This window comes from Amphiprion ocellaris, chromosome 8 (genome assembly GCF_022539595.1).
Source record: "Amphiprion ocellaris isolate individual 3 ecotype Okinawa chromosome 8, ASM2253959v1, whole genome shotgun sequence".
Lineage (NCBI taxonomy): Eukaryota > Metazoa > Chordata > Actinopteri > Pomacentridae > Amphiprion > Amphiprion ocellaris.
This window is the reverse complement of record NC_072773.1, coordinates 8789582-8814854: the sequence shown is the minus strand read 5'-3', so window position 1 is coordinate 8814854 and position 25273 is coordinate 8789582. Positions and strand designations below refer to the sequence as shown.

At 38.9% G+C, this 25273-nt stretch overlaps 1 protein-coding gene and 3 long non-coding RNA genes across 4 annotated transcripts; 3 read left to right on the top strand and 1 right to left on the bottom strand.

Moving 5' to 3' along the window:
• Positions 1-3456: 3456 nt before the first annotated feature.
• On the bottom strand, positions 3457-8557 carry LOC118469128 (uncharacterized). Its single transcript, XR_008602484.1, has 3 exons — positions 4024-8557; positions 3777-3939; positions 3457-3629 (listed from the first exon to the last, which is right to left on the bottom strand). It is a non-coding gene; the product is annotated as an uncharacterized LOC118469128 (long non-coding RNA).
• A 627-nt stretch (positions 8558-9184) lies between these two features.
• LOC111584442 (uncharacterized) lies at positions 9185-10760 on the top strand. Its single transcript, XR_002747696.3, has 3 exons — positions 9185-9434; positions 9512-9577; positions 9878-10760. It is a non-coding gene; the product is annotated as an uncharacterized LOC111584442 (long non-coding RNA).
• Positions 10761-11753: 993 nt separating this feature from the next.
• On the top strand, positions 11754-16726 carry LOC129349520 (ATP synthase subunit a-like). The gene is made up of 2 exons (XM_055012927.1): positions 11754-11989; positions 13709-16726. The coding sequence occupies exon 2, from the start codon at positions 13768-13770 to the stop codon at positions 14920-14922; it is 1155 nt and encodes a 384-aa protein (XP_054868902.1). The 5' UTR covers positions 11754-11989; positions 13709-13767; the 3' UTR covers positions 14923-16726.
• A 6068-nt stretch (positions 16727-22794) lies between these two features.
• Positions 22795-23796, top strand: LOC129349523 (uncharacterized). The gene is made up of 2 exons (XR_008602557.1): positions 22795-23460; positions 23575-23796. It is a non-coding gene; the product is annotated as an uncharacterized LOC129349523 (long non-coding RNA).
• The last annotated feature ends 1477 nt before the right edge of the window (positions 23797-25273 follow it).

Sequence of the window (25273 nt, the reverse complement as noted above, 5' to 3'; positions counted from 1 at the left end):
TGATTGTGTTTATAGTTCCCTTTGTTTCTTATTTTCTCCAGCATTTTCTTTCGTTCTTTTGAGTGTTTTGGGAGAGCTAAAGCTTGAGCAACTTCAGCATTTGTTTTCTCATGGGTTGTTAAGTGACGGGTAATTTTTGACTGAGGTATCCCACAGATGTAGCAGTAGTTTTTCTTACTTTCTGAAGAGGATATCGTTGAAGATTGTACACAATGATCTTCCCCCTTTTCTGTAGTATTGCTTTTCTGAATGTCATCTTGAACATTTCCTGTTTCTTGTATTGGCCTGGCTTCCTCACTGATTTCCTGAAGCTGCTCTGTACAGTCTGTAGGGCACAGCTCTTTATCTAAGAGTTTTTCTGGGCAGTCTTGGCTTTCTAGAATTTCTGGGTCAAGGGTGGAGCAGGAGAGTTCAACATATGGTTTGTTGGGAAAACCAAGAAGAGATCGTGATAAACTCTTGTCTGAGTCATCTGAATAACTAACAGACTCTGGTACATATTCTTCCTCTGAGACTTCTTCACTGGAAGATGAACTAGGTTCTTCAGACACCTGATATTCAAAAAAATATATAATTACTACATGGAGCTTTTTAAACACAAATATTTAAGAGAATGTTCTCCTGAACACTTACCAGGCATCCAAACTTTTTCTCATAACATGATTTGTGCCAGAAGCAGGAACAAACTAGATAGATTACAATTTTAATTGGTTTTATGGTTGTTTCAACACTGTACATTATAATCGAAGTTGAAGAATAAAATTGTGTTTTTTGAAAATCCAGAAAATTGACATTGTGCTACCAAAAGACATTTGTTGTACTTAAATAATGACAATAATGAAAAAAGGTAAATGTACATCCTCTTAATGAAAATGTAACACTTACCTTTGCACTGAAGACCAACCATTTTAGAGCAGTGAATGGTCCACTACAGAAGGTGCATTTCTCAAGACTTGATACTACGGCAGAAACCAAGTCATGTTTACAGATCTGTGGACAGCAACAAAAACAAAAAAAGAACAGCTGCAATTAGATTAGATCACAGAATTGAAGGTACTTATTTAAACAGCAATGATGAATAATTCTTGCTTCCACTTTAAGAGTTGGGCTTGGCAATATGTATTTTCAAGTAAAATCATGAAATGTGAAAAGTATCCTAAGCTGTTAGAAATCTTTATATGAAGGACAGAGTGTATACACTGTCCTGAGTATTCAGTGTACCTGACCAGTACAGTCACTGTGAAGACTGTGTCTCTATGGTATTTAATACTGACATGCAGAGAATACAGTTTGTTATTGAAAAAATAATGCAGTACCAACAATCAATAAAAATCACCTGTTCATCTTGTCTGAGGCAGTCTGATGTCATGGCCACAGCAGAATTTTGGCAATCTGCCTCCGTTGAAGTCTTGAGAAGAAAAAAGAAAGAACACAGGACAAAACAATCAGCGCTTCAGATGAAAAATAATAACAATAATCACATGTAGTCACTTAACAAATCAATTATATATGCACAACAACACACACTGAACCATGACTATATGATAACATAACAAATGTATTCAGCCTTTCACTAAGAAAAAGAGGTCAATTCTTACTGCTGTGTCGATTTGACTCTTCTGATATTCTCCACATTCATACAGTGTTCTCGGCGTAAACAGTTCTATGTTTGTTGTATGTTTGGATCACTCTGTTTAACATGACTAATTCTTAAGAAGTGCAGCATGTACTGGATGTAGCCCTCCTTAGATACAATGTTAGCTGGTATAGTCCTCATCTAGATTTGACTTTAAAATCTGACCTCATAACCAAGCTAGTAGGGGAGGACAACACTGCCTAGAACAAGGTGCTCTGGTAATGAATTTACCTGTTCAGTGTTTTCACAGGAAGAATCAGATGTTAAGGTCCCAGCAGCATGATTAAGAACTGTGGCACCTGAAACCTTGTGACAAGAAGAGGAAAAAAAATTAAAACAATTTTAGCACCAAGGGTTGCACTTTGTGGTATGTATGTATGAGTTTACAACACAATTATGAACTGGTGGAATGGTCACTGATGATGATGACACTGCAGGACACTTTTACCACATTAAAAATTGTTAGTCACAGGTAGAAAAAAAACAATTAACACTAACAACACGTACTGAGTATTCAGTGTACCTGACCAGTATAGTTACTGTGAGGACTGTGTGTCTACAATATTTAGCTATACAAAACATACAAACCCACATCAGTAATCTTACTATGAAGGACAGAGTGGATACACTGTCCTAAGTATTCAGTGTACCTGACCAATACAGTCACTGTGAAGACTGTGTCTCTATGGTATTTAATACTGACATGCAGAGAATACAGTTTGTTATTGAAAAAATAATGCAGTACCAACAATCAATAAAAATCACCTGTTCATCTTGTCTGAGGCAGTCTGATGTCATGGCCACAGCAGAATTTTGGCAATCTGCCTCCGTTGAAGTCTTGAGAAGAAAAAAGAAAAAACACAGGACAAAACAATCAGCGCTTCAGATGAAAAATAATAACAATAACAATAACATGTAGTCACTTAACAAATCAATAATATATGCACAACAACACACACTGAATCATGACTATATGACAACGTAACAAATGTATTCAGCCTTTCACTAAGAAGAAGAGGTCAATTCTTACTGCTGTGTCGATTTGACTCTTCAGATATTCTCCACATTCATACAGTGTTCTCGGCATACACAGTTCTATGTTTGTTGTATGTTTGGATCACTCTGTTTAACATGACTAATTCTAAAGAAGTGCAGCATGTACTGGATGTAGCCCTCCTTAGATACAATGTTAGCTGGGATAGTCCTCATCTAGATTTGACTTTAAAATCTGACCTCATAACCAAGCTAGTAGGGGAGGACAACACTGCCTAGAACAAGGTGCTCTGGTAATGAATTTAACTGTTCAGTGTTTTCACAGGAAGAATCAGATGTCAAGGTCATCATTATGTGTTTAAAATGACTAAAAACACCCGAGTATTAAATTTACCAGTATCGCTCCTCTATTACAAAAAATCCTTCATCATAATCAGCATTTACCATCTGTGTTGCATCGTCTGCTCTGAGGTTGACCAAAACCTCAGAGCAGAACCGCTCCTTCTCTGGGCTAGACTGTGAAAATAATACAAGGAAAAATTAGTCTTGCTTGAACACACTTCTTTGCTGGTACAGTAATTGTGTGTTTAGCAGTATACATCATAACAAGATTATGCAAAAAGAAAACGTTCCACTGCTGGTCAATAATTTTTTACATTGTACTGTACATTATCTAATGTGTATATTTTCATCATTCTCTAAATTGTGCAAAGGTATAAAAAGACTGATCATGAAAATTATTCATGGCATGCTTAATTGTACTGTGTAAATCCAAAACAGTGAAATTCTGGTAGATTCCATCTATACCTTTAACCTCCAAGGCCAGTCAGAGTCTCCATAGTTGTACGTTATCTCTTCTCCTGGTTTGATATCCTTCAGTGCGAACAAACAGAGATGCGGTATTCCAGTGACTGCGATTGTTTTCATTTTACTGTTTGGACTGATGTGGTCATCGTTCACCAGTCTCCCAAGGGAGTTATCTTCTTTGGCTGCATCAATGCTGAAATAGCAAAAATTATGATGAGTTAAGGTTTTATACTATGACAGTAATTAAACATATATGAACAAATTTATAAGTGTGGACCTTTACTAAGCTGAGGCTATTTTTCTAAGGGGGAAATAAAATGTTAAGAGATACTATATTTACCATAATTTTTTTCCATCATGGCGAAATTCAAACATGAACACTTTGAGGGCGTCATGGTACAGTCTAAGGCGGTTTTCATGTTCTTTTTTGCTTATTATTTCTCCACGATACTCTATGAGGAACTCTCCTTTCTGAAAGTAGCGCCTGCTGAACACTCCTCGACCTCAGGAGATTGTCAGAAAAAGTTAAGATTAACACAATAATTAAAAATCTAATTTTGCAGACAATCCTGAATATCTTAACTCACCTTTGTATGAATTAATAAACTGCACTTCAAATCCATCCTTGTCTTTACCCAGGGATGCAAAATATTTTGCTTCTTCTTTTGGTTTTATTTTTGCCCTTTGCGGCCTCATGGCCATTTCTGTTTTGTCATGCAGTCAAATGATAATGCCTGTAGGAATGATAAACAGAAACACATAAAGTGAAATAGTCTGGTTTAACTTTCATTACACTAGTAATATCACTATCAACAGACCACTGTACAGCTGTCTTTTGTCATGGATTACTTTTTCATTTTAATGTACCAATACAGCCCAGTGAAAAAAATCCCAGACACTTTTTCTACTTTTACTTAAACTGTGCCAAATAGCATATTTACTTACACACTGTGCAGCTAAGTTTCATTAAATGGCAAATCTGCAGAGTGCATTAACATAACATTAACTTACTATAATTTCAATTGCTCACAAAGATAACTTTTCATTAAAAGAACGCTTAAAGAAAAAAAAACAGTTCGGTAGGTAAATGCAAACATGCAGACTTAACCTAAGCTAGGCTAACTAACATTAAAGTTAGCTTCACATGCGTAGCGTTGCATTTAAAGCTAATGCTAATTAACGTTAGCGCCACATGCTAACGCTAATTAACGTTAGCACCACATGTAGCGTTGCATGCAGCGCTAACGTTTATTGGCCCGAAAAATAGTGCAGGACTGCACACTGTGAATGACACTCACGCTTTAAACTAACAATATAAAAATATACTCGGTCACACTAATTTTTGGACTCCACATATGGTGGTTAGTTTCAGGCCTTACCTCTTGCGTCCACACCTGCAGGCATTCAAAAGAGACGTGTTCCTGCAGACGGTGAAAGTCAGGAAGCATTAGGTGTCACAGGGCCACAACAACGACGGTGATTGGCTGAAGAGAAGTCAACCTCAGGAAGCGCATTTTCTATTTTATTTATTATGTCAAGCAAATGTGTGTATGTTAAAGTAACGCCATTTTCATTTCTATATTTAAAAGAAAATATAAAATATTACTTCTTAAATAAATATCAACATATAATACGTGCTTTCCCTGACATATTCATCAGAAATTATTCAAAATAACGATTAAAAATAGCCGAATAACAATCTTAAAAAATGTTTTAAAAAATTAAATAAAAATTTTAAAAAAGAGATGGCAAAAAAATCATACATTATTTGTATTCACTTACTTCTTATGGAGCAGGCAAGTAGGCAATTGCATATAGCCAGCTCATAAAAAAATGCAGCACTCAACACCATTTTCCAAACACTGACTGTTTTGTGCAACTATTCGAAGCACATCTGTCTTATAGGTCTCTTTACTGGTCATATTTGTCTCTTTTTTTAATCACAGAACTTTGTCTAGAGGAGGCGCAATGCTGCAGTGGTTAGCACTGCTGCCTAACACTAAGAAGTTTCCTGGTTCGCGACCTCTTGGGGCTGGGACCTTTCTGTGTGGAGTCTGCATGTTCTCCCGGTGCCCTGTGGGTTCTTTCCTGATATTCCAGTTTTTTCCCACTAACCAAAGACATGCTTGTTAGGTTAATTGATAATGATCAGGGTGTCCCCTTGCCTCACACCTAATATCAGCTTGGATAGGCTCCAGCACCCCTGTGACCCTTCATGGATAAGCGGTATAATGAATGGATGAATGGTGTTTGTCTATCTGGCTCCTCGTGACAGCAGAGTGGGTCTTGGTTCCTGCAGATCACACTGACCTGTTTGTGTTTATGTTGAGGCTGTGTTTGTCCTATCATCTGATTGCTGTTGTCTCTTTTGATCTACTTTATTTCATATAATTCTTTACTTGAATGAGGTCGACTGTAGAAAAAAAAATTGCCATTTGGGGATTAATAAAGCATTCTGAATCTCGATCTTTTCTGGTCATATCTGTCTTTTTAGTGGTCATACACACATGGACAAAATTGTTGGTACCCTTCTGTTTAAGACAGAAAAACCTGAAATAACTTGAAACTAAGTAATAACAAATAATTATTTCCTGAAAATTAACAAATAAAAAAAATCAGACATTGCTTTTGAATTGTGGTTAAACTGAATAATTAAAAAAAAAATTTCGTCCATGAAACTGGCCTGGACAAAAATATGGTACCCTTGATTTAGCGTTTTATTTGTTTGTTTGCTCCAACTGTCTCAGATTTGAAGGTGCCTTCTCGAGACTCCATGTTTCAGCTCTTTCCACAGATGTTCAATAGGATTTTGATCAGGGCTCATAGAAGGCCACTACAGAACAGTCCAATGTTTTGTTCTTAACCGTTCTTTTGTGTGTTTAGTTGTGTGTTTTGGGTCATTATCCTGTTGGAGGACCCATGACCTGCGACTGAGACCAAGCTTTATGAAACTGGGCACCACGTTTCCCTCCAGAATGCCTTGATAATCTTGAGATTTCATTGAACCCTGCACAGATTCATATGCAGCAAAGCAGCCCCAGAACATGACAGAGCCTCCTCCATGTTTTACTGTTGGTGCAGTGCTCTTTACTTTGTATGCTTAATTTTTGCATCTGTGAACATAGACTTAATGTGACTTGTCAGAAAGCTCCAGCTTTGTTTCCTCTGTCCAATGGACATTCTCAGAGAAGCTCTGCGGCCTATCAATATGCATTTGCGAAAATTCCAGTCTCGTTTTTTTATGATTTGCTCTCAACCGCAAACTCATCCATGGTCATCACTATGGCTCAAACAGTGATGGATGGTACAATCAGACACTGACATACCTTGAACTTGGAGTTCACTTCTAATCTCTTTGGAAGTTGTTCTGGGCTCTTTGATGACCATTCATATCATGTGTCTCTTCAATTTGTCATCATCTCTTGCAGCCACTTCCAGAGAGGTTTGCTACAATCCTGTGGACCTTAAATTTCTGAATATTTGTAGCTGTTGTCACAGAAACATGAGGCTGCTTGGAGATGTTCTTAACCTTTAAATCAAGCTTGTTCATCATTTTCTTTCTAATGTCCTGAGATAACTCTTTCTTCAGCTTTCTGTTGTTCATGTTCAGAGTGATACGCACCATGACACCAGTACAGTGACAGCATAGTAACTGCTTTTCACCCTTTAAATAGGCAGACTGACTGGTTACCAGTTTTTAACGGAGGGGCAACAACACTTGGGCATCTGTTCCGGATGCATCCTGGACGGCTCGATAGGGAGGTGTTTTGGGCATGTCCCACCAGGAGGAGGCCTCAGGGCAGACCCAGGACACGCTGGAGGGACTATGTCTCTCGGCTGGCCTGGGAACGCCTTGGGGTCCCACCAGAAGAGCTGGAGGAGGTACATGGGGTGAGGGAAGTCTAGGCCTCTTTTCTTAGACTGCTGCCTCCGTGACCCGGCCCCGGATAAGTGGCAGACAATGGATGGATGGATGGATGGATGGATGGATGGATGGATGGATGGATGGATGGATGGCGACACGCTGGTCATTTGTGTCTGTTTACTGATCATATCTGTCTTTTTACTAGTCATATCTGTCTCTGTACTGGTCATATATTTCTCTTTACTGGTCACATATGTCTCTTTACTGGTCAAATATGTCTCTTTACTGATAATATATGTCTATTTACTGGTCGTATCTGTCCCTTTACTGGTCATATTTGCCTCTTTACTGGTCATATCTGTCTCTTTACTTGTCATGGCTGTCTCTTTACTGATCATATCTGTCTCTTTACTGGTCACATCTGTCTCTGTACTGGTCATATATTTCTCTTTACTGGTCACATATGTCTCTTTACTGGTCAAATATGTCTCTTTACTGATAATATATGTCTATTTACTGGTCATATCTGTCTCTTTACTTGTCATAACTGTCTCTTTACTGGTCATATCTGCCTCTTTACTGATCATATCTGTCTCTTTACTGGTCAGATCTGCCTCTTTACCGGTCATATCTTTCTCTTTACTGGTCATATGTTTCTCTGCACTGGTCACATCTGTCTCTTTTCTTTTCATATCTGTCTCTGTACTGGTTATATCTGTGTCTTTCCTGGTCATAGCTGTCTCTTTAATTGTCATATCTTGCTGTTTTTCTGTCTGTCTACCAGTAAAAGTGGTAGCTACTTTATGACAGCATAGTTTTCTGGGTTATGAGGTGACCGCATGGTGTAATTCGAGAATACACAGCTTTTCTGACAAAATCCGCAATTATGGGGACCTTCCGCCTGTCAACCAATCAGAAGCCCTGAAATATACACTGTAGGAATAATTCATGAGCAGATGCAATACCAGGACCTGTCTACAGGGGCGCTATGTTGATACACAAATTATACACAAATTCAGGTCAGTGTGAATTGTTGAGACTTTTGGAGAAATGTTGGATTCCTGCCTTCTAGACCTAAAGAAACCCTTCTGCATTGTCAGAATTATGAGGACAACGACCCTGTCCTCATAATTCAAAATGTCCTCATAGTGTGGCGTGTATTCATGCAAAATATTCTCATAATACACAATAGCACACACACACACACACACACACACACACACACACACTCAAAGGTTTGGACACACTTTGTCATTTAATGGTTTTTCTTTATTTTCATGACTGTTTACATTGTAGATTCTCACTGAAGGCATGAAAACTATGAACACATATGGAATTATGTACTAAACAACAAAGCATGTTTTATATTTTGGATTCTTCCAAACAGCCACCCATTGCTTTGATTACTGTTTTGCACACTCTTGTCATTCTCTCAATGAATGAACCTGAAATGGTTTTCCAACAGTCTTGAAGGAGTTTCCAGAGATCTATTATTTTATTTTTTCAGTGGTTTATTTCATTTTTTGGTTATGTTATTTTTCCAGTTGTTTATTTTTTTCCTGGTTATTTATTTTATTTTTCCAATTATTTGTTTTCCTTGCTGGTTGTTTGTTTCATATTCTAATTGTTTAATTTTGGCAGTTTTTGGCAGTTTTCCAATTTGTAGGAGCCAAATTGCGATTTGTGTTGATTTTCACACATTCTTTCTTTTTATTAGTATGCTTATGTGATGGGAGGAATGGAGAGAGAGTGTGTGTGCAGGTGTGCCCTTGAGGAAGCTGTAGGTGGAGCCTAAGGTAAAGGCTTCAAGACCAGCTGCCACAGCATCTGTCTGGGTGTGGCTGAGGAAGGAAAAAGTTTTTTGACCATGCAGCTGCAAGAAGGAACAAGGCCTTCTAAAGACTCTTTCCTTCAAATCTTTTGTAACCGGGGTGAAAACTGAGGTTGAAAAACATTTTTCCACTCGATTTTAGTTTTTCCCACATTTTCCCTGCCCCTGAATGCCTCATGACATGTGACCAGGTCACATGACAGCAATCATCCAATCGGTGACTTCTCTAGCCCTATATAAGCTGCTCTGACTCCACTCTCCTCAGTTGTGTGGGAGAGGAGCCAGAGACAGCAGCTGCTCAGGTCATTTCCAACATATTGACTTTTCAAGCCTATCCATTTGCACAATTTTAAAACTACTGTTTCGTAACTTTTTGTAGAATCCAGACCTGTACTTTTGTGTTGGGACTCTACCTTGTTTTGTGCTTTGTGATCATAAGGAACTGGTGAGTTTGAATCTTAACAATTTTTGCTTGTTAGCATTAGCATGCTAATGCTAACTGCTAATGCTAACATGAGGCTCCAGTGTTACTTTGATGTATATTGTTTTGTTTTATTGATGTAAATTTAATGTTAGCATGCTAACTATTAGCATGCTAACGCTAGCATGCTAACTTGACCCGAAATGACCTTATAAGGAAATGTATCATGTCTGGCAGCGATTTTGGCTATGTGTGACTAATGCTAGCTTAGCAATTAGCCAACAGCTAACAAAGGCCTAAAGATTGGTATTTTGATTCATCTAGGCCAGGTGCCCCTGATCCACCACGGATTTCCTGTATCTATTCGATGGCGAGCTTCGATCCCAAGCCAGGAGCCTGAAGAAATCCCAACCCTTTGTCAACATCCCATGGTCTGGTAGGAGGCTTAGCAGCCTGCTCACTCTCCTACCTTCTCACTACTGAGCCCTTTCACATCCACCTACTCCCCCTCTGGACAATTTGCGCGTTGGAAACTACCCCCCTCGAACAATAAAAGCCCCAAATGAACAATTGCGTTCAGTATGCGTTTGGAGCCACCCAAATGCTTGGTCGGACCTTGGGATCCATTTTGTTTTCTTTTTCTAGTTTGATTTATTGAACTTCATGAAAAACAGAAGCAATTGTATTGTTGACTGGTTGTTGTTCTTTTGATTGATTGATTAATCTGTGCACAGAAATTACTGCAGTTTGTAAATACGTTTTGCTTTATTTTGTTAACATTCTTATAATATATTTCCACATTTAAAATCAAATTACTATCTCCTGGTCTCATTTACTGCACTGCCCTCCAGTAGCCGAATCTAACCTTCTGACAATAGCCCAGTATATATTCTCACCTAATTCAACCACTTTTAGTATTATCATTATTTAACGCTACACACTCCTAGTTGTAAGTAATTACATAATTACATTGTAATAAGGCAAACTCTTGCTACACTTTGTTAATTGATTTTTCAATTTATCTGTAAATTCATTCAAGCAATAAATGGTCATTGGGAAGAACTGGAGCCACTACTCATCTTTATCTGCATGTGTCAAGACACAAATCCAACTCAGCCATCAGTAAAAGTCAAACAGCAAACCAGAGGGGTTGGCTGAAATTGCTATTACACAATTGTTTATGTCATTTTTCCAGTTGATTATTTTATTTTCTGGTTGTTTATTTTATTTTTCCAGCTGTTTATTTTATTTTCTGGTTGTTTATTTCATTTTCCTGAGTCTTTATTTCCCCCAGGTGTTTATTTTATTGTTCCGGTTGTTTATTTTATTTTTCCAGTTGTTATAAGAAAATGTTCCACCCAACAAGCTTAATGTCATCTCCTCTTCCTTCACTGTTCACCAAACTTTCTTGTGCGCTGTCATTACTCAATACATCCTGTGTATCTTCTTCGAGGCTGGCAAGACCCTGATGTGTTTCTATTAACGTCTCCATGCTTTTATATTGATAGGCTGGCATCCTACAAAGTATTATGGTAACTTCCTCTGACTACCTACGTTTTTTTCCTTCTTAAAATCTGGCAAACCCCTCCTGTCCAAAGATCCATGTCAAGATGCCACGCGATGGCAGACATCATCTGAAATGTAAAAAAAAAAAAATTTAAAAAAGCATTTTAAAGCTAGGATATTACACAAACCCTGGTAATTTCCTTTTTCGTCTCTTTTTTTGAGCATATTTCAACGAACCTTGGTAGTTCCCTGTCACTGCCGGGATTTTTTTTTTTTTTTTTTTTTGGTCATGAAAAGAAACGAACTAAGAAAAAAATTATAATAATGGTCAAGGTTAAAGTAGAGCCTCTTACTAAGCTTCATTACTAGGTATAGGCTCTTATTTTGAAGGTGAACCCAAACAAACAGATGGTTTGTACATCAATACATGATCGTTCAGAGTCTGATCTTGTTGGAAAAACTTAATTTACTGGTTGTTTAAGATAAATTTGGGCCCCGTATATTTTTTATACTGGTGGTATATTAATACTGGTGCATATAGGTGGAAAATATCATTTAGAAACAAATAATCTGACGGTATAGATCATACATTTAACTTCATATCAACGTCTGTCACGCACATGCGCGTGCGTGCGTCATCTTAACGCCATGGAAACAACGATGACACGCAGCCGAACTCCTATAAAAGACCTGCTGCTCTTTCGACTGTCATTCTGCACTTGGATTTGGAGCTGAGCTGTTAGAGAAACTGGGAGATGGACTCTGGAGATTTGAAACGCTGGAAAGCATCTGAAGAATGGACCTTGTTGAAGAACAAACTCGGTGGATTACTGACAGAAGAAGAAGAAAACCGACCCGCTGGACAAACGGATCAGACAGAAGAGCAGCTGCTGTTTGGAGGCCTGACAGACCTGGAGAGTCAGCACACAGGTAAGAAAATAAAAGTGGTGTTTCTGCTGAGCATGACTCCTAAACTGACCTTCAGAAACATCTTGGACGCCATTTCAGGAGAAAATTTAGAATAAATTGTTGAATTTAAAGTTTAAGTAACAGAATGTTTGAGGACCTGTTTGAAAAACTGTTTTGGTGATACAGACGGTTTCTTGGTGTAATTTCCGTATTTATTTTATGTGAAAAGTTGAGGGAAATGTATGGAATGTGCTTTTAATGCTGTAGTCATTTGGGAAAACTGATATTTTGGTTTGAGGACATGGATTTTTCTCGAATTTGGTGTTGAAACTTTTGGAAACAAAATGGCGTCGAGGCCATTTTTCAAAAAATGCTCCAAGTGTTTATTTGTGGAATCCATGGAACGGTCAGCAGAAGTGTTCGGAGAGGCTTTATGACCTCACAGCGTCCAGGCTCAGAGATCGTAGCTGAGTTTAGCTGCTTGTTGAAAATGTTGTTGGACATCGGGTCTTTTTCAGTTCAGAGCTGATCCTGTCTGTGAACGGATGTTACGATGTTGTTTAAAACGCACAGTCAGGTTTGTGTTGTTCTGAACTCAGAGCTGAACTGAACCAGTGTCGGTCTGATGCTCCACCTGTTATTTCATTTCTCCGAGTCAAACCGAGCTGTTCTGCTGTTTTCTTCCATAACCGTGTGAGTAACTGCGTGTTTCCTGCCTCCTGTCCGATGTTTGATTTCCAGTTTGTAAGCTGGAGAATAAGAGGCTGTCACAGTAGCTCCCACTTTTGTGTGCTTATTTCGGATGAGGCCTGTTGCTGACTGCTCATAATGTCAACAAGGTTCAGCGTTATTCTGAGTGGTTTTGTTCACTGCAGCTGATTGACTGTATCAGTGTTTCATAGCTGATGGAGAATGTGGCCTCATAAGCTGACCCTCTCTTCAAACTCTCGGATTCCTAGTTGATTTGTTAAACAGTAATATTCAGATTTCCTAGAATTTAATTGTGGATTTTTCAGAAACATCATTATACCTACAGATAACCCATTTACTGCCTAAAGCTGACTGTGGGTGACATTCTTTCTTTTGACTATTAAATACCTGCAGCTTTATTCAGCATCAGAAACTGTAAGTGCTTCTTCAAACTGATAGTGATGATTGTATTTACACACTTTAACACTGGTCCTGATGGTAAATAATGTTCTTGTTCTGGATGAATCCTGAACTCCATCAGAGATTCCAGGACAGTTTTTATTCAGATAAAGCGTCATTACACTCTAAAGGACTTTTCAGTGTTTTAAATGTCTGACTGCAGCTTTGCTCAGCATCAGAAACGATAAGTGCTTCTTCAAACTGAAAATGACTGCATTGAATGGTCTGGAAAGCCGTGTTTTTCCCGAGACCTTTTCTGGTGGGTTCTTTATTTAACTTTCTGTCCCTGTAGCTGCTCACAGCCATCCAGACTGAAGAATGTTGGCATAATACAAATATGAAAGCACATGGCATCATTTTGGTGAATCAAAACACAGACCTCAAATTCATCAGCTTTGGCTTTGAGTCCTCCAAGCTGCTGAAGCAGAGCTATCATGTAAATATTAGATAAGGGTGGGTTTGAAACATTATGTTGGAACTTGATTTATGTTTTGGTGATCTTTTACTATTTAATGCTATGCAACCAACAATCATTAACATGTGAAACTGTCCAGGAAGTCATTGTGTTTGACTTTTGTTTTCCACCCTCAGGTCTCCTGATGTGATTGTGGACCTTCCCACCTCTGAGACGACAGAAAAGTGGCCTTTGAATGCTGTTCTGTACACGTTTTATAAAATGCACTATTTTTTTTGTTCTTATTCTTTGCCTTGTCTTCTCTTTTATTGTCCTTCTTTCATCATGTTTTCTGCCTTCTTCCTCTCCTACTACTCTTCTTCTTGTCTGTTTTCTAATCCTTCTTCTTCCTCCCTCTCCTCCTTTTTCTCCCCCTCTCGTCATCTCATCCCTTTCCTTCCATTGTTTTGTCCTCCTCTTTCCCCCTTCCTTCTGCTTCTACTGCCTTCAGTTTTTTTCTCCATTTTCTTCTCCTCTTCTGTCTTTTTTCCCCTTCCTTTGCCTCCATTCTGCTTTTTCCTTCATGTTCTCTTCCTTTCTCTTAACTACTTTTTCTTCTTCACCTTCTTCTCTCCCTCGTTCCACTCATTATTCTTTGGATTCCTTCTTTACCTCCATCTTCTTTTCCTTCTCCTTCTGTCATCTTCATCATCTCTTCATCCCTCTACTTCTTGTTTTCCTTTATCCTTTTCTCCACCTCCTTCACTTCCTCCTTCTTTCCTCCTTTCTTTTTCTTTTTCTCCTCTTCCTATTCTGTCATCTTCTTAGCCTTTTCTCTTCTTCTGTCTTCTTGTCCTTCTTTCTCCTCCCGTCATTTTCCTCTTCTTCTTTCATCTCCTCTTCCCTCCACCCTTGTTCTCCTTCTCCCTTCTCTATTACTCCTCCTTCCATCTTTCTCTTCTTTCTCCTCTTCCTTCAGTCTTTGTCTCCTTCTTTCTCCTCCACTGTTTTTGTTTCTTTGTCATTCTTTTCATTTTTCTCACTCTTTTATTCTCCTCCTCGCTTCATTGTCTCCTTACACAACTTCCTTTACTCCTTGTTCTTGCATTTTCTTTCTGTCCTTCATTCTTTTGTTATTCTTCTCCTTCTTTTTGTCACTCTTGTCTTCTCCTCGTCCTTCTTTTTCCTGTATTTTCTTCACATTTTACTTCCTGTTCTACTTATTCTTTTTCATTTCTTTCTCTATTACTCCTTGTTCCCCCTCTTTCTACTCTTCCTCACTCTATTGTTTTGTCTCCTCCTTCTCTTGTCTTCCTTCTCCTTCTGTCTTGTCATTTTCTTATCCCATCTTCCTATTTTGTTACTCCTTCCTCCTCTCCTTTTTTCTTCTTCTCTTCCCCTTTCTTCTTGAGTTGTCCTCCTCCTTTCTCTCCTAGTACTGCTTCTTTTCCAACTCTTCCCCTCTTTCCTTGTTGTTCTTTCTCCTTCTCTTCCTCATGCTTTCCTTTTGTCTTTTGTTTTTTCTCCTTCTTTTGGCTTCTTCTTTATTCTCCTTCTGTTTTTCATTTTTTCTCCTCTTACTCCTCTGTCTTCTATTTATTTCTCCTCTGCCATCTTTTCCTGCTTCTGTCTTCTCATTTTTCCTCCCTGTGCTCCCTCATTCTTTTCTTCTTCTCCTTCTTTTGCTTCCTCCCTTTTCTGTCTTCTTTCTCCTTCTTTGTCTTGTTCTTCTTCATGTCCTTCTTTCTACCTCCTCTGTCTTTTTTATCCTTTCTCCTCCTCCTTTCTCTTCTTCTCCTTCTTTCTCATTTTCCTTCTTTGTCTACTCTGCTCTTCCTCATTCCTCTCTCCTTCTCCTTCTGTCTATTTTTAATTATTCTTGTCTTCCTTGAGTTTTCTTTCTCCTTCTTTTTTTCTGTTTCTATTTCTGTTTTTCTTAGTCCTCTCGTCTTTGTCCTTCTACATTTTATTTCCTCTGGCCCTTTCTCTCTCCCTCTTGCTTATCCATCTCTTCCGCCTTCTGATTCTTCCTCCTCATTCTCTTCTCCTTTTCTACCTTCTTTTTCTGCTCCCCATTCCGTCTTCTCCTTCTTCCTCCTTTTCTCCTCCTGTCCTCTCATTCTTTCTTCTCCTTTTCATTCTTGTTAATGATCTTCCTGTCTTCTTCTCCTCCCTTGTTTTTCTCCTTCCTGCTCTCTGTTCCCCCTTTTTCTTTGTTCTCCTTCTTTCTCTCCCACTATGTTTTCATCTCTTCATCCCTTTTACTCGTTGCTTTTCCTTATTCTTCTCTTCTTCCTCTTGTTTTAGATATCTTGTGCTTCCTCCTTCCCAATCTACTCTCCCTCATTCTTATCTCCCCTTCTCTTCATCTCATTCTTTTCTTCTCCTTCTGCCTTTGTCTCATTCATTCTTCTCTGCTCTTCCTCATTCTTCTCTTCTCCTTTTCCTTCTGTCTACGTCTTATTCGTCTCTTCCTCGTTCTTTTCTTCTTCTACTCCTTATTTTTCTCCTTCTTCTTCTCTTGTCATTTTTCCTTCTCATTCACCGCTTTTTCCTTCATGTTCTCCTCCCCCTCCTAATGCATCTACTACTTTTCCATCTCCTCCTCTTCTCTTCTTCTCCTTTGTCCTTCTTCTGTCTTCTTCTTCCTCCTCCTTTTCTGTCTTCCTTTTCCTCCTTTTCATTGTTTTATTGTCCTGTCTTCTACTCCTCCTCTTTTCTTCCTCTTTCTGTTCTCCTTTCTTCTCCTCTTCCTCCTTCTTCTACTCCTGTTTTCTACTTTCCTCTTCTACTCATTCTTCTTCATCTCTTCCTCCCTTTACTCATTGTTCCTCTCCTTCCTTCTTCTCCTTCTCTCCCTCATTCTTTTAGTCTTGTCTTCTTCTACTCCTTTCATTCTTTTCTTCTGTCTTGTCATTCTTATCCCATCCTTCTATTTTTTCTCCCTCCTTCTCTTCTTCTGTTTTCTTCTTTTCTATCCCTTTTTTTCATCCTCTACTCCTGCTAGTTTTCAAACTCTTAATCCCTTTACTCCTTGTTCATCCTCCCTCTCCTTCACTTTCTGTCCTCTCCGTTCTTCTGCTCCTCCTTCTGACTTCTACTTTTCTTCTGTCTTCTCCTTCTGCCTACTAGTTTTTTCCTCCTTCTGCTCCTTGTTCTGTTCTCTCCCTCATTCTTTTATTCTTCTTCTGCTTCTTCTTTCTTCTCCCTTTCATTCTTTCTCATAGTTCTTCTCTATTCTACTACTCTTACATTTTTCTCCTTCCTTCTCTGTTCTCCTGTTTTCTTCTCTCCCCCCTTTATGTTCTACTCTGTTCTCTCCTACTACATTTCCATCTCTTTTCCCTCTGCTCCTTGTATTTCTTCCTCCTCTTCCTCATTCTTTTCATCTCCTCCTTCTTTTCTTCATGTTTTCTTTTCCTCTTCCTTCTATCTTCCTCTTCTACTCCATCTCCCAGTTTTTCTTTCCTCTTTCTGTCTTGTACTTTCTCCTCCTCCTTTGTATTTATCTCCTTTGTCCTCCTTCTCTGTGGCCTTTTTCCTCGTCTTTTTCATCTCTTGCTTCTCTTCCTCCTTCTTCTTATTCTTCTCATCTCCCATTCTCTTCTTCTCCTCATTCCTTCTCCTCCTTGTCTTTTGTCTTCTTTCTCCTCTTCTTGCTTTCTCCTCTGCTTTTCCTTATTCTTTTCTTCTTTTTCTGTCTTGTCATTTTTATCATCCTCCTTCTGTCTTCTTCTATTCTTCCCCTCCTATTTTTCTTTTCCTTTTCTTTTCCTTCTCCCTCCTTTTGCCTTCATGTCCATCTCTTCTTCATTCTACTCATTCTTCTTCCTTTTCTATTCCTATACTGTCTTTTTCTTTTCCTTCTTTTTCTCGTGTTTTTTTTCTATCTTTGTCTCCTTGCACTGCTCCCTCTTCTCATCTCTTTTTCCCTTTTCTCCTTCCATCTTAATTTTCTCCTCTTCCTTGTCCATTTTTGTTCTCCTCCTTCCTCTTCTATAACTCATTTTTCTTCATCTGTTCCTCCCTTGACTCCTTGCTTCTCTTCATCTTCTTCTCCTGCTCTCCCTCATTCTCTCCTTATCCTTTTCATCTTGCCTTTCTCTTCTCCTAATCCTTGTATTCATTCTTTCCTTCTCCTCCTTTTCTTTTTTTCTCTTACTCAGTCTCACCTTCTGGTTTTCTACCTCATTCTTTTCTATACCCTCCTCCTTTCTCCTACCTTGTCATCTTCTCTTCTTAATCGTCTTTGTCTCCTTACAGTACTCCCTTTTCTCATCCCTTCTTCCCTTTATGCCTTTTTCTTCCGTATTGTTTTTCATTCTTTTCTTTTCCTCCCTTTCATTCTTGTCTTCTCCTCTTGCTTATTGCTTTTCTTCTCTTCCATCTTTTTCTACTTCTCCTTTTTTCTTTGTTTCCCCCCTTCCTCTTCTACTACTCATTCTTCATCATCTATCCTTCTCCTTTGTCCTCCTCCTTTTTGTCTACTTCTTTCTCCTTCGTTGTCTTGTCCTTTCTCCATATCCTTCCTTCTACCCTTTCTGTCTCCTTTCTCCTCCTCCTTCTCTGTTGCCTTCTTCCTCTTCTTTTCATCCCTTCCTCCCTGTGCTCCTTGCTCATCTTGCTTCTCTTTCTGCTCTTCCTCTTCCTTCTCCTTTCCTTCAGTCTTGCCATTCTTTTCTCATCCTTTTTCTACTTGTCCCCTCCTATTTCCCTCCTTCCTCTCCTCTTTTTCTTCTTTATTTCTCCTCTGCACCTTTTTTCTTTTCCTCTCCTACTATTTCTATTATTTTTCCATCTCTTCCTCCTTTTACTCCTTGTTCATCTTCTTCCTACTCCTCCCCCTCTTCTCCTTTTCCTCTTCCTCATTCTTGTCCTTTTCTACCTCATTCTTTTCTCCTCTTCCTTTTTCATGTCCTTCTCCTACTTTGTCCTCCTCTTTTTGCTGTTTCCTTCTCTTCCTCCTTTTTTTGTCTCCTTTTTTCTCCTTCTGTTGTCTTCTTCATCTCTGCATCTCTCTACTCCTTGCTCTTCTTCCTCCTTCCTCATTTTTCTAATTGTCTTTCTTGTAAGAAAAAGGAAAAGATTCTTCTCCGGTCTTCTCCTTCATTCTCCTTTGTCACCTCCTTCCTCTTTCCTTCTCCTCCTCCTCATCTGATTGCTTCTCCTTTATTGTCCTTTTGTCTTTTCTTCCTTCTGTCTCCTCTTTTTTCTTCTTCATTTGATCCTCCTCCTCCTGCATCTTCTCCTTTCTCCTCCTCTATCTCAAACTCCTTGTTTTTCTTTCTCCTCCTCTTTGTCTCATTTCTCCTCACCCTCCTATCTTCTCCTCCCTCTTCTTCCCTTTTCACCTGTTACTTCATCTTTTCCTTGTTCTTCTTCCTTCTTCCTCTCTCCAGCATGCTTTTCTACTCCATCTCTGTCTTTCTGTCCTGTATCTTCTTTTTGCATCTTCTTTCTCCTCCTCCTTGTCTGTGTTGTTCTCCTCTCTCCTCCTATCTTCATTTCATTCTTTCTCTTCCTTCTGTATTTGTCTCCTTCTGTCGTTGTCTCCACTTTGCCGTTCTTCTCTTCTTCCTTTTTCTCCATCTCCTTTTTCTTCTCCATTTACTGCTCCCTATTCTCATCCCGTCCTCCCTTTCCTCTTTCTTCATCGGATACCATCTTCTCCTTCTTTTTTCTTAGTTTTTTCCTTCTTCTACTCTTCCCACTTCTCTTGTCCTTCTGTCTTGTTCTCTTCCTGCTTTCTTGTCCTCCTTTCGCTTGCTACTACTACTTTTTCCTCGTGTTCTCCTCCTTCTTCTACGACTCATTCTTCTCTATTCCTTCCTCCCTCTGCTCCTTGTTCCTCTTCCTCCTTTTTCTCCTACTCTTCCTCATTCTGTCCCTCATTCATTTCATCTCTTCCCTCTTTTTCTCATTCTTTTTTTCTCCTCCTGGTCCCTCTCTGTCTTCTTCTTCTTCTCTTTCTTTCTCCTCTTCCTTCTTTATCTTCTCTTCCTCATTCTCCTCCTGCCTCCTCCTTCTACTTCAATTCCAATTTTCTCCTCTCTTCTCTTCTTCTCTCCTTTGTTCCTTTCCTGTTCCTGTTTTTTCATGGTGTCCTCCTTCTCCTACTACTTCTGCTACTTTTCCTTCCTTTTACTTGTTCTTCTTCCTTCTCCTCTTCCTTTCTTCCTCCTTCTTTCCTTCTCCTCTTTCTCCTTTATTCTTCAGCCATTTTGTTTTTTCCTCTTTATTCTCCTCTTCTCCTCCTTCTCTACCTTTTCTAGTCTTCTCCTTCTTCTGTCTTCTCCTGTCTTTATCGCCTTCTTTCTTCCTTCACCTCCATCTGGCATCTCCTTCTTTCTTCTCCTTTGACTCTTTCTCCGACTCCTGCTTCCTCTTCCTCCTTCTGTCACGTTCTTGTTCTTTTTCATCTTTCTTCCTCTTCTCCTTGTTTTTCTTCATTCTTTTCTTTTCTTCATCTGTTTGAAGATGCTTCTTTCTTCTTCCATTCTTGCTTCTACATTTATTTGCCTTTTTCCCACAGTCGTTGCTTCTCCTCCTGTCTTCATCTTTCTCCTCTTCCTGTCTTTTTCTCCCTTCTTCTCCTCTGTTCTCTGTCATGTTCTATTTTTCTCGTTCTCTATCTTCTGCTTCTTTCTTCTCATCTTTCTCCTCTTTTTATTTGCCTTCTTCCTATCCTTATTCTTTTCTACACTTCCTCTTCCTGTTGTTTCATTCTTTCTCCTCTACCTTCTCCATCATCTTCCTTCTGTTTTTCATTTCTTTCTCCTTCTGTTCCTTATTCTTTCCTTCTCTTCTTTGTTCTTCTCCATTGCCTCCTTTTTTCTTCATGTTCTCTTCTTCCTTCTACTACATTTCTGTCTCTTCCTCCCTTTCCTCCTTGTCCTCATTCGTTCCTCTTTCTGTTCTTTCTGTCTTGTCTTTTCTTCTTCTTCTTCTCTGCCTTTTTCTCTACTTTATTCTTTTCTTCTTATCCTTCTCCTTTTTCCCTCCTCCACTCTGTTTGTCCTCCCTCATTCCTTTCTCCTCCTCTGTCACCTTCATCTTCTTTTTGATCTCTTCTTCCTTCTGCTCCTTGTTTTTTCCTCCTATTCCTCATTCTTTTTACCATTTCTGTCTTTTTCCTCTCTCCTTCCTTCTGTCATTGTCTCCTTTGTCCTCCTTCACTGTCTTCTTCTCCTCTCCTTTTTCTTCTCCTCCTCCTTTCTTCATTGTCTCCTCCTTCTACTGCTCCCAGTTTTCATCTCATCCTCCCTTTACTACTTGTTCCTCATCCTTCTATGCTTCCTCAGTCTCTTCCTCTTTTTCTTCTTCTTCTGTCTTCTTGTCTTTCTTTCACCTTGTCTGACTTGGTTTTCTTCATTCTTCTTCTCTTCTGTTTTTCTCAGCACCTTGTGTTTCTTCCTCCCTCATTCCTTTCTCCTCTCCTTTATACTCTCATTCTTTCTCCTCCTTTTCATTTTTCTTCTTTTATCCTGCTCCTTCCATCATCACTCCTCCCTCTTTTTCATCATTTGCTTCTCTTTATTGTTCTTCCCTTCTTCTCCTCTTTTCTGTTCTTCTTCTTGTCCTATTACTTTTCCGTCTCTTCCTCCCTTTACTGTCTTTAATCCTCATTCTTCTCTTCTCATGTCTCTTGGTCATTCTTTACTTCTCCTCCTTCTCATCAAATAAATATCGAGTACGGTAAGTATGGACTTACAGACTTGACAGTGACATCTTTGAAGTACGAACTCCTGAGGATGAATCGTGACCATTCTGCAATCTGAACATCAATGTGCTTGATGATGTTGCATCTCAGTGGTGGACTTGCCTGTATTTTGTATTATGGTAGGGTTGAATATTACTTTAAAAATATGACCATAAAACCACCTTGAAGCTGAGGAGAAAGCAGCACAACTATGAAGGCAGATCTGGGCAGGAAGAGTCAGGATGTGGAGGAGAAGAACAGAAGGAGCCCTGTTAGCTTGTCTCTTTAAAAACATGCATCTATCATATAATGTATAATTTCTGGCCTGCCAGTGCTGTCAAACAGAATATGCATATCTCTGATGCAAAATGCAATTTTCTGTGTTGCTGAATGTTAGCAGCAAGACTCTGTTGACCACCTCTGAATATGTAACGTTGCTGCCATCCTTTCCAGATGATTTCTGAAATGGAAACTGCAGATTTAAAAAAAAAAAAAAAAAAAAAAAAAAAAAAGACCCCGTCAGTCAAAACGTTCTAGGGCACATGACAACTTATCCAGGAGTGACTGCATTAAGAACGTGAAGTAACTGGAAAATGTCTTTGCTTCACAGCAGCACTTTTTCTGTCTCAGTGGGGAAACTGATCAGATCCTTTATTGCTGGCAGATTTGGTGTTTTTAGTTGACCTAAAAAAGCATCTGAATGCGCTGAACATGAGACTTCAAGGATAAGAGCCAGTTGTCTGCACACATCAAAACCTTTGGAACCAAGCTACAACTTTTCCAAAAACACTTGTCACAAACTGAGCCTGACACTGCACATTTCTCAGCTCTACAGGAGGTAATGAACAGTTTTCCACAGGACAATATTAATACAAAAACAATGAGTTTACCAACTCTCAGCTATTGAAAATGAGATGTTGCTTTTTTCTTCTCCTTTCTCTGTGGACCCTGATGATGCTCCTCATCAACTGGAGCTCATTGAGCTGTATGTGAACTGGTTATCTGTTTTGAATTTGATAGTTGACAGACAACATTTCAGTGTCCATACTAAGTCATGTTTAAAATGAACCTATTACGATATTAATAAGCTTCCTGGAGGTTTTTTCTTTATTTAACTGGGCCCTCCAGATATGAGAAGTATTGACTTTAGGACCTGTTTATGTCTGGGCAACTTATGTTTATTTGCATTCCCATGTGAATAAATGAAAATTGTCATACATAAAACTTATATAAAACAGTGCATTTGCATTTAGGTTTAATGGTTGAAAGAATGTGAGACAGGATGGTTGGTATGGAGGACTAAAAGTGCCAAAATTAAATAAATACATCATTAAATAATTAAATATGTCATTAATTAATTAAAATTGGAATTAAATATGTCATTAATTAAAATTGGAATTAAATACTTAAATGTGTTATTAAATAAATATATCATTAAATAATTAAATATGTCATTAATTAATTAAAATTGGAATTAAATATGTCATTAATTAATTAAAATTGGAATTAAATACATAAATGTGTTATTAAATATGTCATTAATTTATTAAAATAACAATTATTTTACGTAAAAAACATATTATTTCACTATTTAATTAATTATTTCATGGTCCTTGTGTTGCAGTGGATCATGAATTTATTTTATCTGTCAACCTCGCCCGTCAAAGTCGGTGGGCGGATCCTAACACCTGATTGGTTACCCTGCACATCAAGTCAAGGCAAATCGATTCCAGATAATGGATTGACGCAGAGCTTGTGAACACATTCCGATACACTGGGTGGCGCTATTCACCTCTACGTTGGTTTGGATACTCAATAAAACAAAACTTTATTAGCAACCGCTAAAGACTCGGTCCTCTTTCCCAAATGTTGATATATGCGGTGCAAGACAAATTTTCCTTTAGCATTTCCTTTAGCATCTACTCGGCGCGCCACAGCTCGTCTCGGTTTAGTTGTTTTTCCATTACATTGAGAACCACCTCATCGTGGGTTGAGTCGTCATAGCACGGTGGCCCGAAAGTCCCTTACCGTCATTTCTGTGCGACACAAACGCAATGCAACAATGTACATGGAGACGATGGTACACCTGCTGCTCGGTCTGTGGCTTTCTGTCAGATTCAGAGTAATAGAAGAGTCGGAGAAAGCTGAGAGCGGCGAGTCGAAACATTCAGGAGACACACAGGAGAGTTTGGGAGGCGATGCAGCAGTATCAAGCTGAAGACGAGGATATGAACTAGACGACATATGAGGGTAAGCTAATGCTAGTTCGCTAGCTATCGTGTATCAGTCCTGTGAACGACCCTGAAATGGCTGCAGTTTATCACTATTAGGTATTAAAATATGTATGCTGTGTATGTGTTTCAGATGCTCTCTGATGAGACTTCATGGGATTTACCTGAAGCAGCAGCACATGAGCCTGCAGTGGCACAAGGTGTAGAGGAGGAGGACAGAGATGTACAGGATGCACTAATGCACTACGTGTCATGGAAAAGTTAAGTTATTCTTCTCGCTATACTTGTGTTTTTCTGTCCCCGGACCGCTGTTGTTTTCTTTAATGCAATTCTGACAATAAACTTTTGTACCTTTTGCAGATGTGTCTGTGCTATTGTTTTATTTGTGAAGGTTAGCAAGATTACATGACAAATTAAACACCAAAACATTAAAACAGCTGTTTTAAGAAAATTCCAGTTTGATAAATCAGTATTGCTTTGGTGTAATTCAGTCACCGGAATTATGAACCATAAAGGAGTTTGTGTTAAAACATGTTAAATCCCATTAAACACAAATACATTATTAGGGAATATAGAATTGTTTGGTTCAGACTGTTGACTTTTTTCTACCAGTGTCTTAACAGACAAAATGAGAAGTTATGATGCAATCACATAAGTCACAAAATAGTTTATTAGTCAGCAGCAAAATCAAAACTATCTACAATGTGCAAAGTACAAACTGTGGTGGGCCTGTCCTACAGTGGAGGGCTAAAAGTAAAACAACTACAACTACAGGTGCTGGTCATATAATTAGAATATCATGAAAAAAGTTGTTCATTATTTCAGTAATTCCATTCAAAAAGTGAAACTTGTATATTATACTCATTCATTACACAGAGACTGATATATTTCAAATGTTTATTTCTCTTAACTTTGATGATTATACCTGAATACTAACAAAAATCCCAAATTTGGTATCTCTGAAAATTAGAATATTGTAGAAAGGTTCAATATTGAAGACACCTCTAATCAGCTAATTAACTCAAAACACCTGCAAAGGCCTTTAAATGGTCTCTCAGCCTAGTTCTGTAGGCTACACAATCATGGGGAAGACTGCTGACCTGACAGTTGTCCAAAAGACGAGCTTTTTCATGATATTCTAATTATATGACCAGCATTTGTAAATCTCAAGTCTATGGGAGGTGGACTCGCTCACACTCGCCGGCTGCCCACTGCCTACCCAGCTACCCCAGCTGCCCCAGCACACCCAGGAATGACTGGTTGAAGGCAGTATTCTGGGCCATCTCCTCCCGCTGCAAGGCCGCTTCATTCTCTCTTGCCTCGCTGAGGAGCAACCAGATGTTCTCATCAAGTGTGTGCATCTCCACAAGTACGCTAGGAAGGTCCAATTTTCTGTGGCCCCCTTTCCTCTTGCCTAGACCAAAGACAGAAAAGTGATCAGAGTCAGTTTTAATGGCCAAGTAAGTACACAATATACACGGAATTTGGTTTCGGCTGTTGGTGTCATCCTAGGAATATGGAAGAGAATAATAAAAAATAAACAATAGAAAGAGGAACAGGGAGGAAAAAGAAATAGTAGTAAAACAGAACACAATATAAACAGAAATGTGCAGCTAGACTGGAATGTATGAACACATTAGCAAAATGGTAATTGCTATAAACACAGTAGTGGTGATTTTTGTGTACAGGGCTCTGTAGTCCAAATGTCCAGGGTGAGTGGGGTCTCTGATGATGTTTTCTGCAGTCCGTACTATGGGCTGTAGTCTGTTTCTGTCCTGCTGTGTGGTTGATCCAGAGGTGCACAGGACAGATCGGATGACTGCAGTGTAGAA

Coding starts and splice junctions, on each gene's coding strand:
- LOC129349520 (XM_055012927.1), top strand. CDS start 13,768: ATGCTGTTCTGTACACGTTTTATAAAATGCACTATTTTTTTTGTTCTT.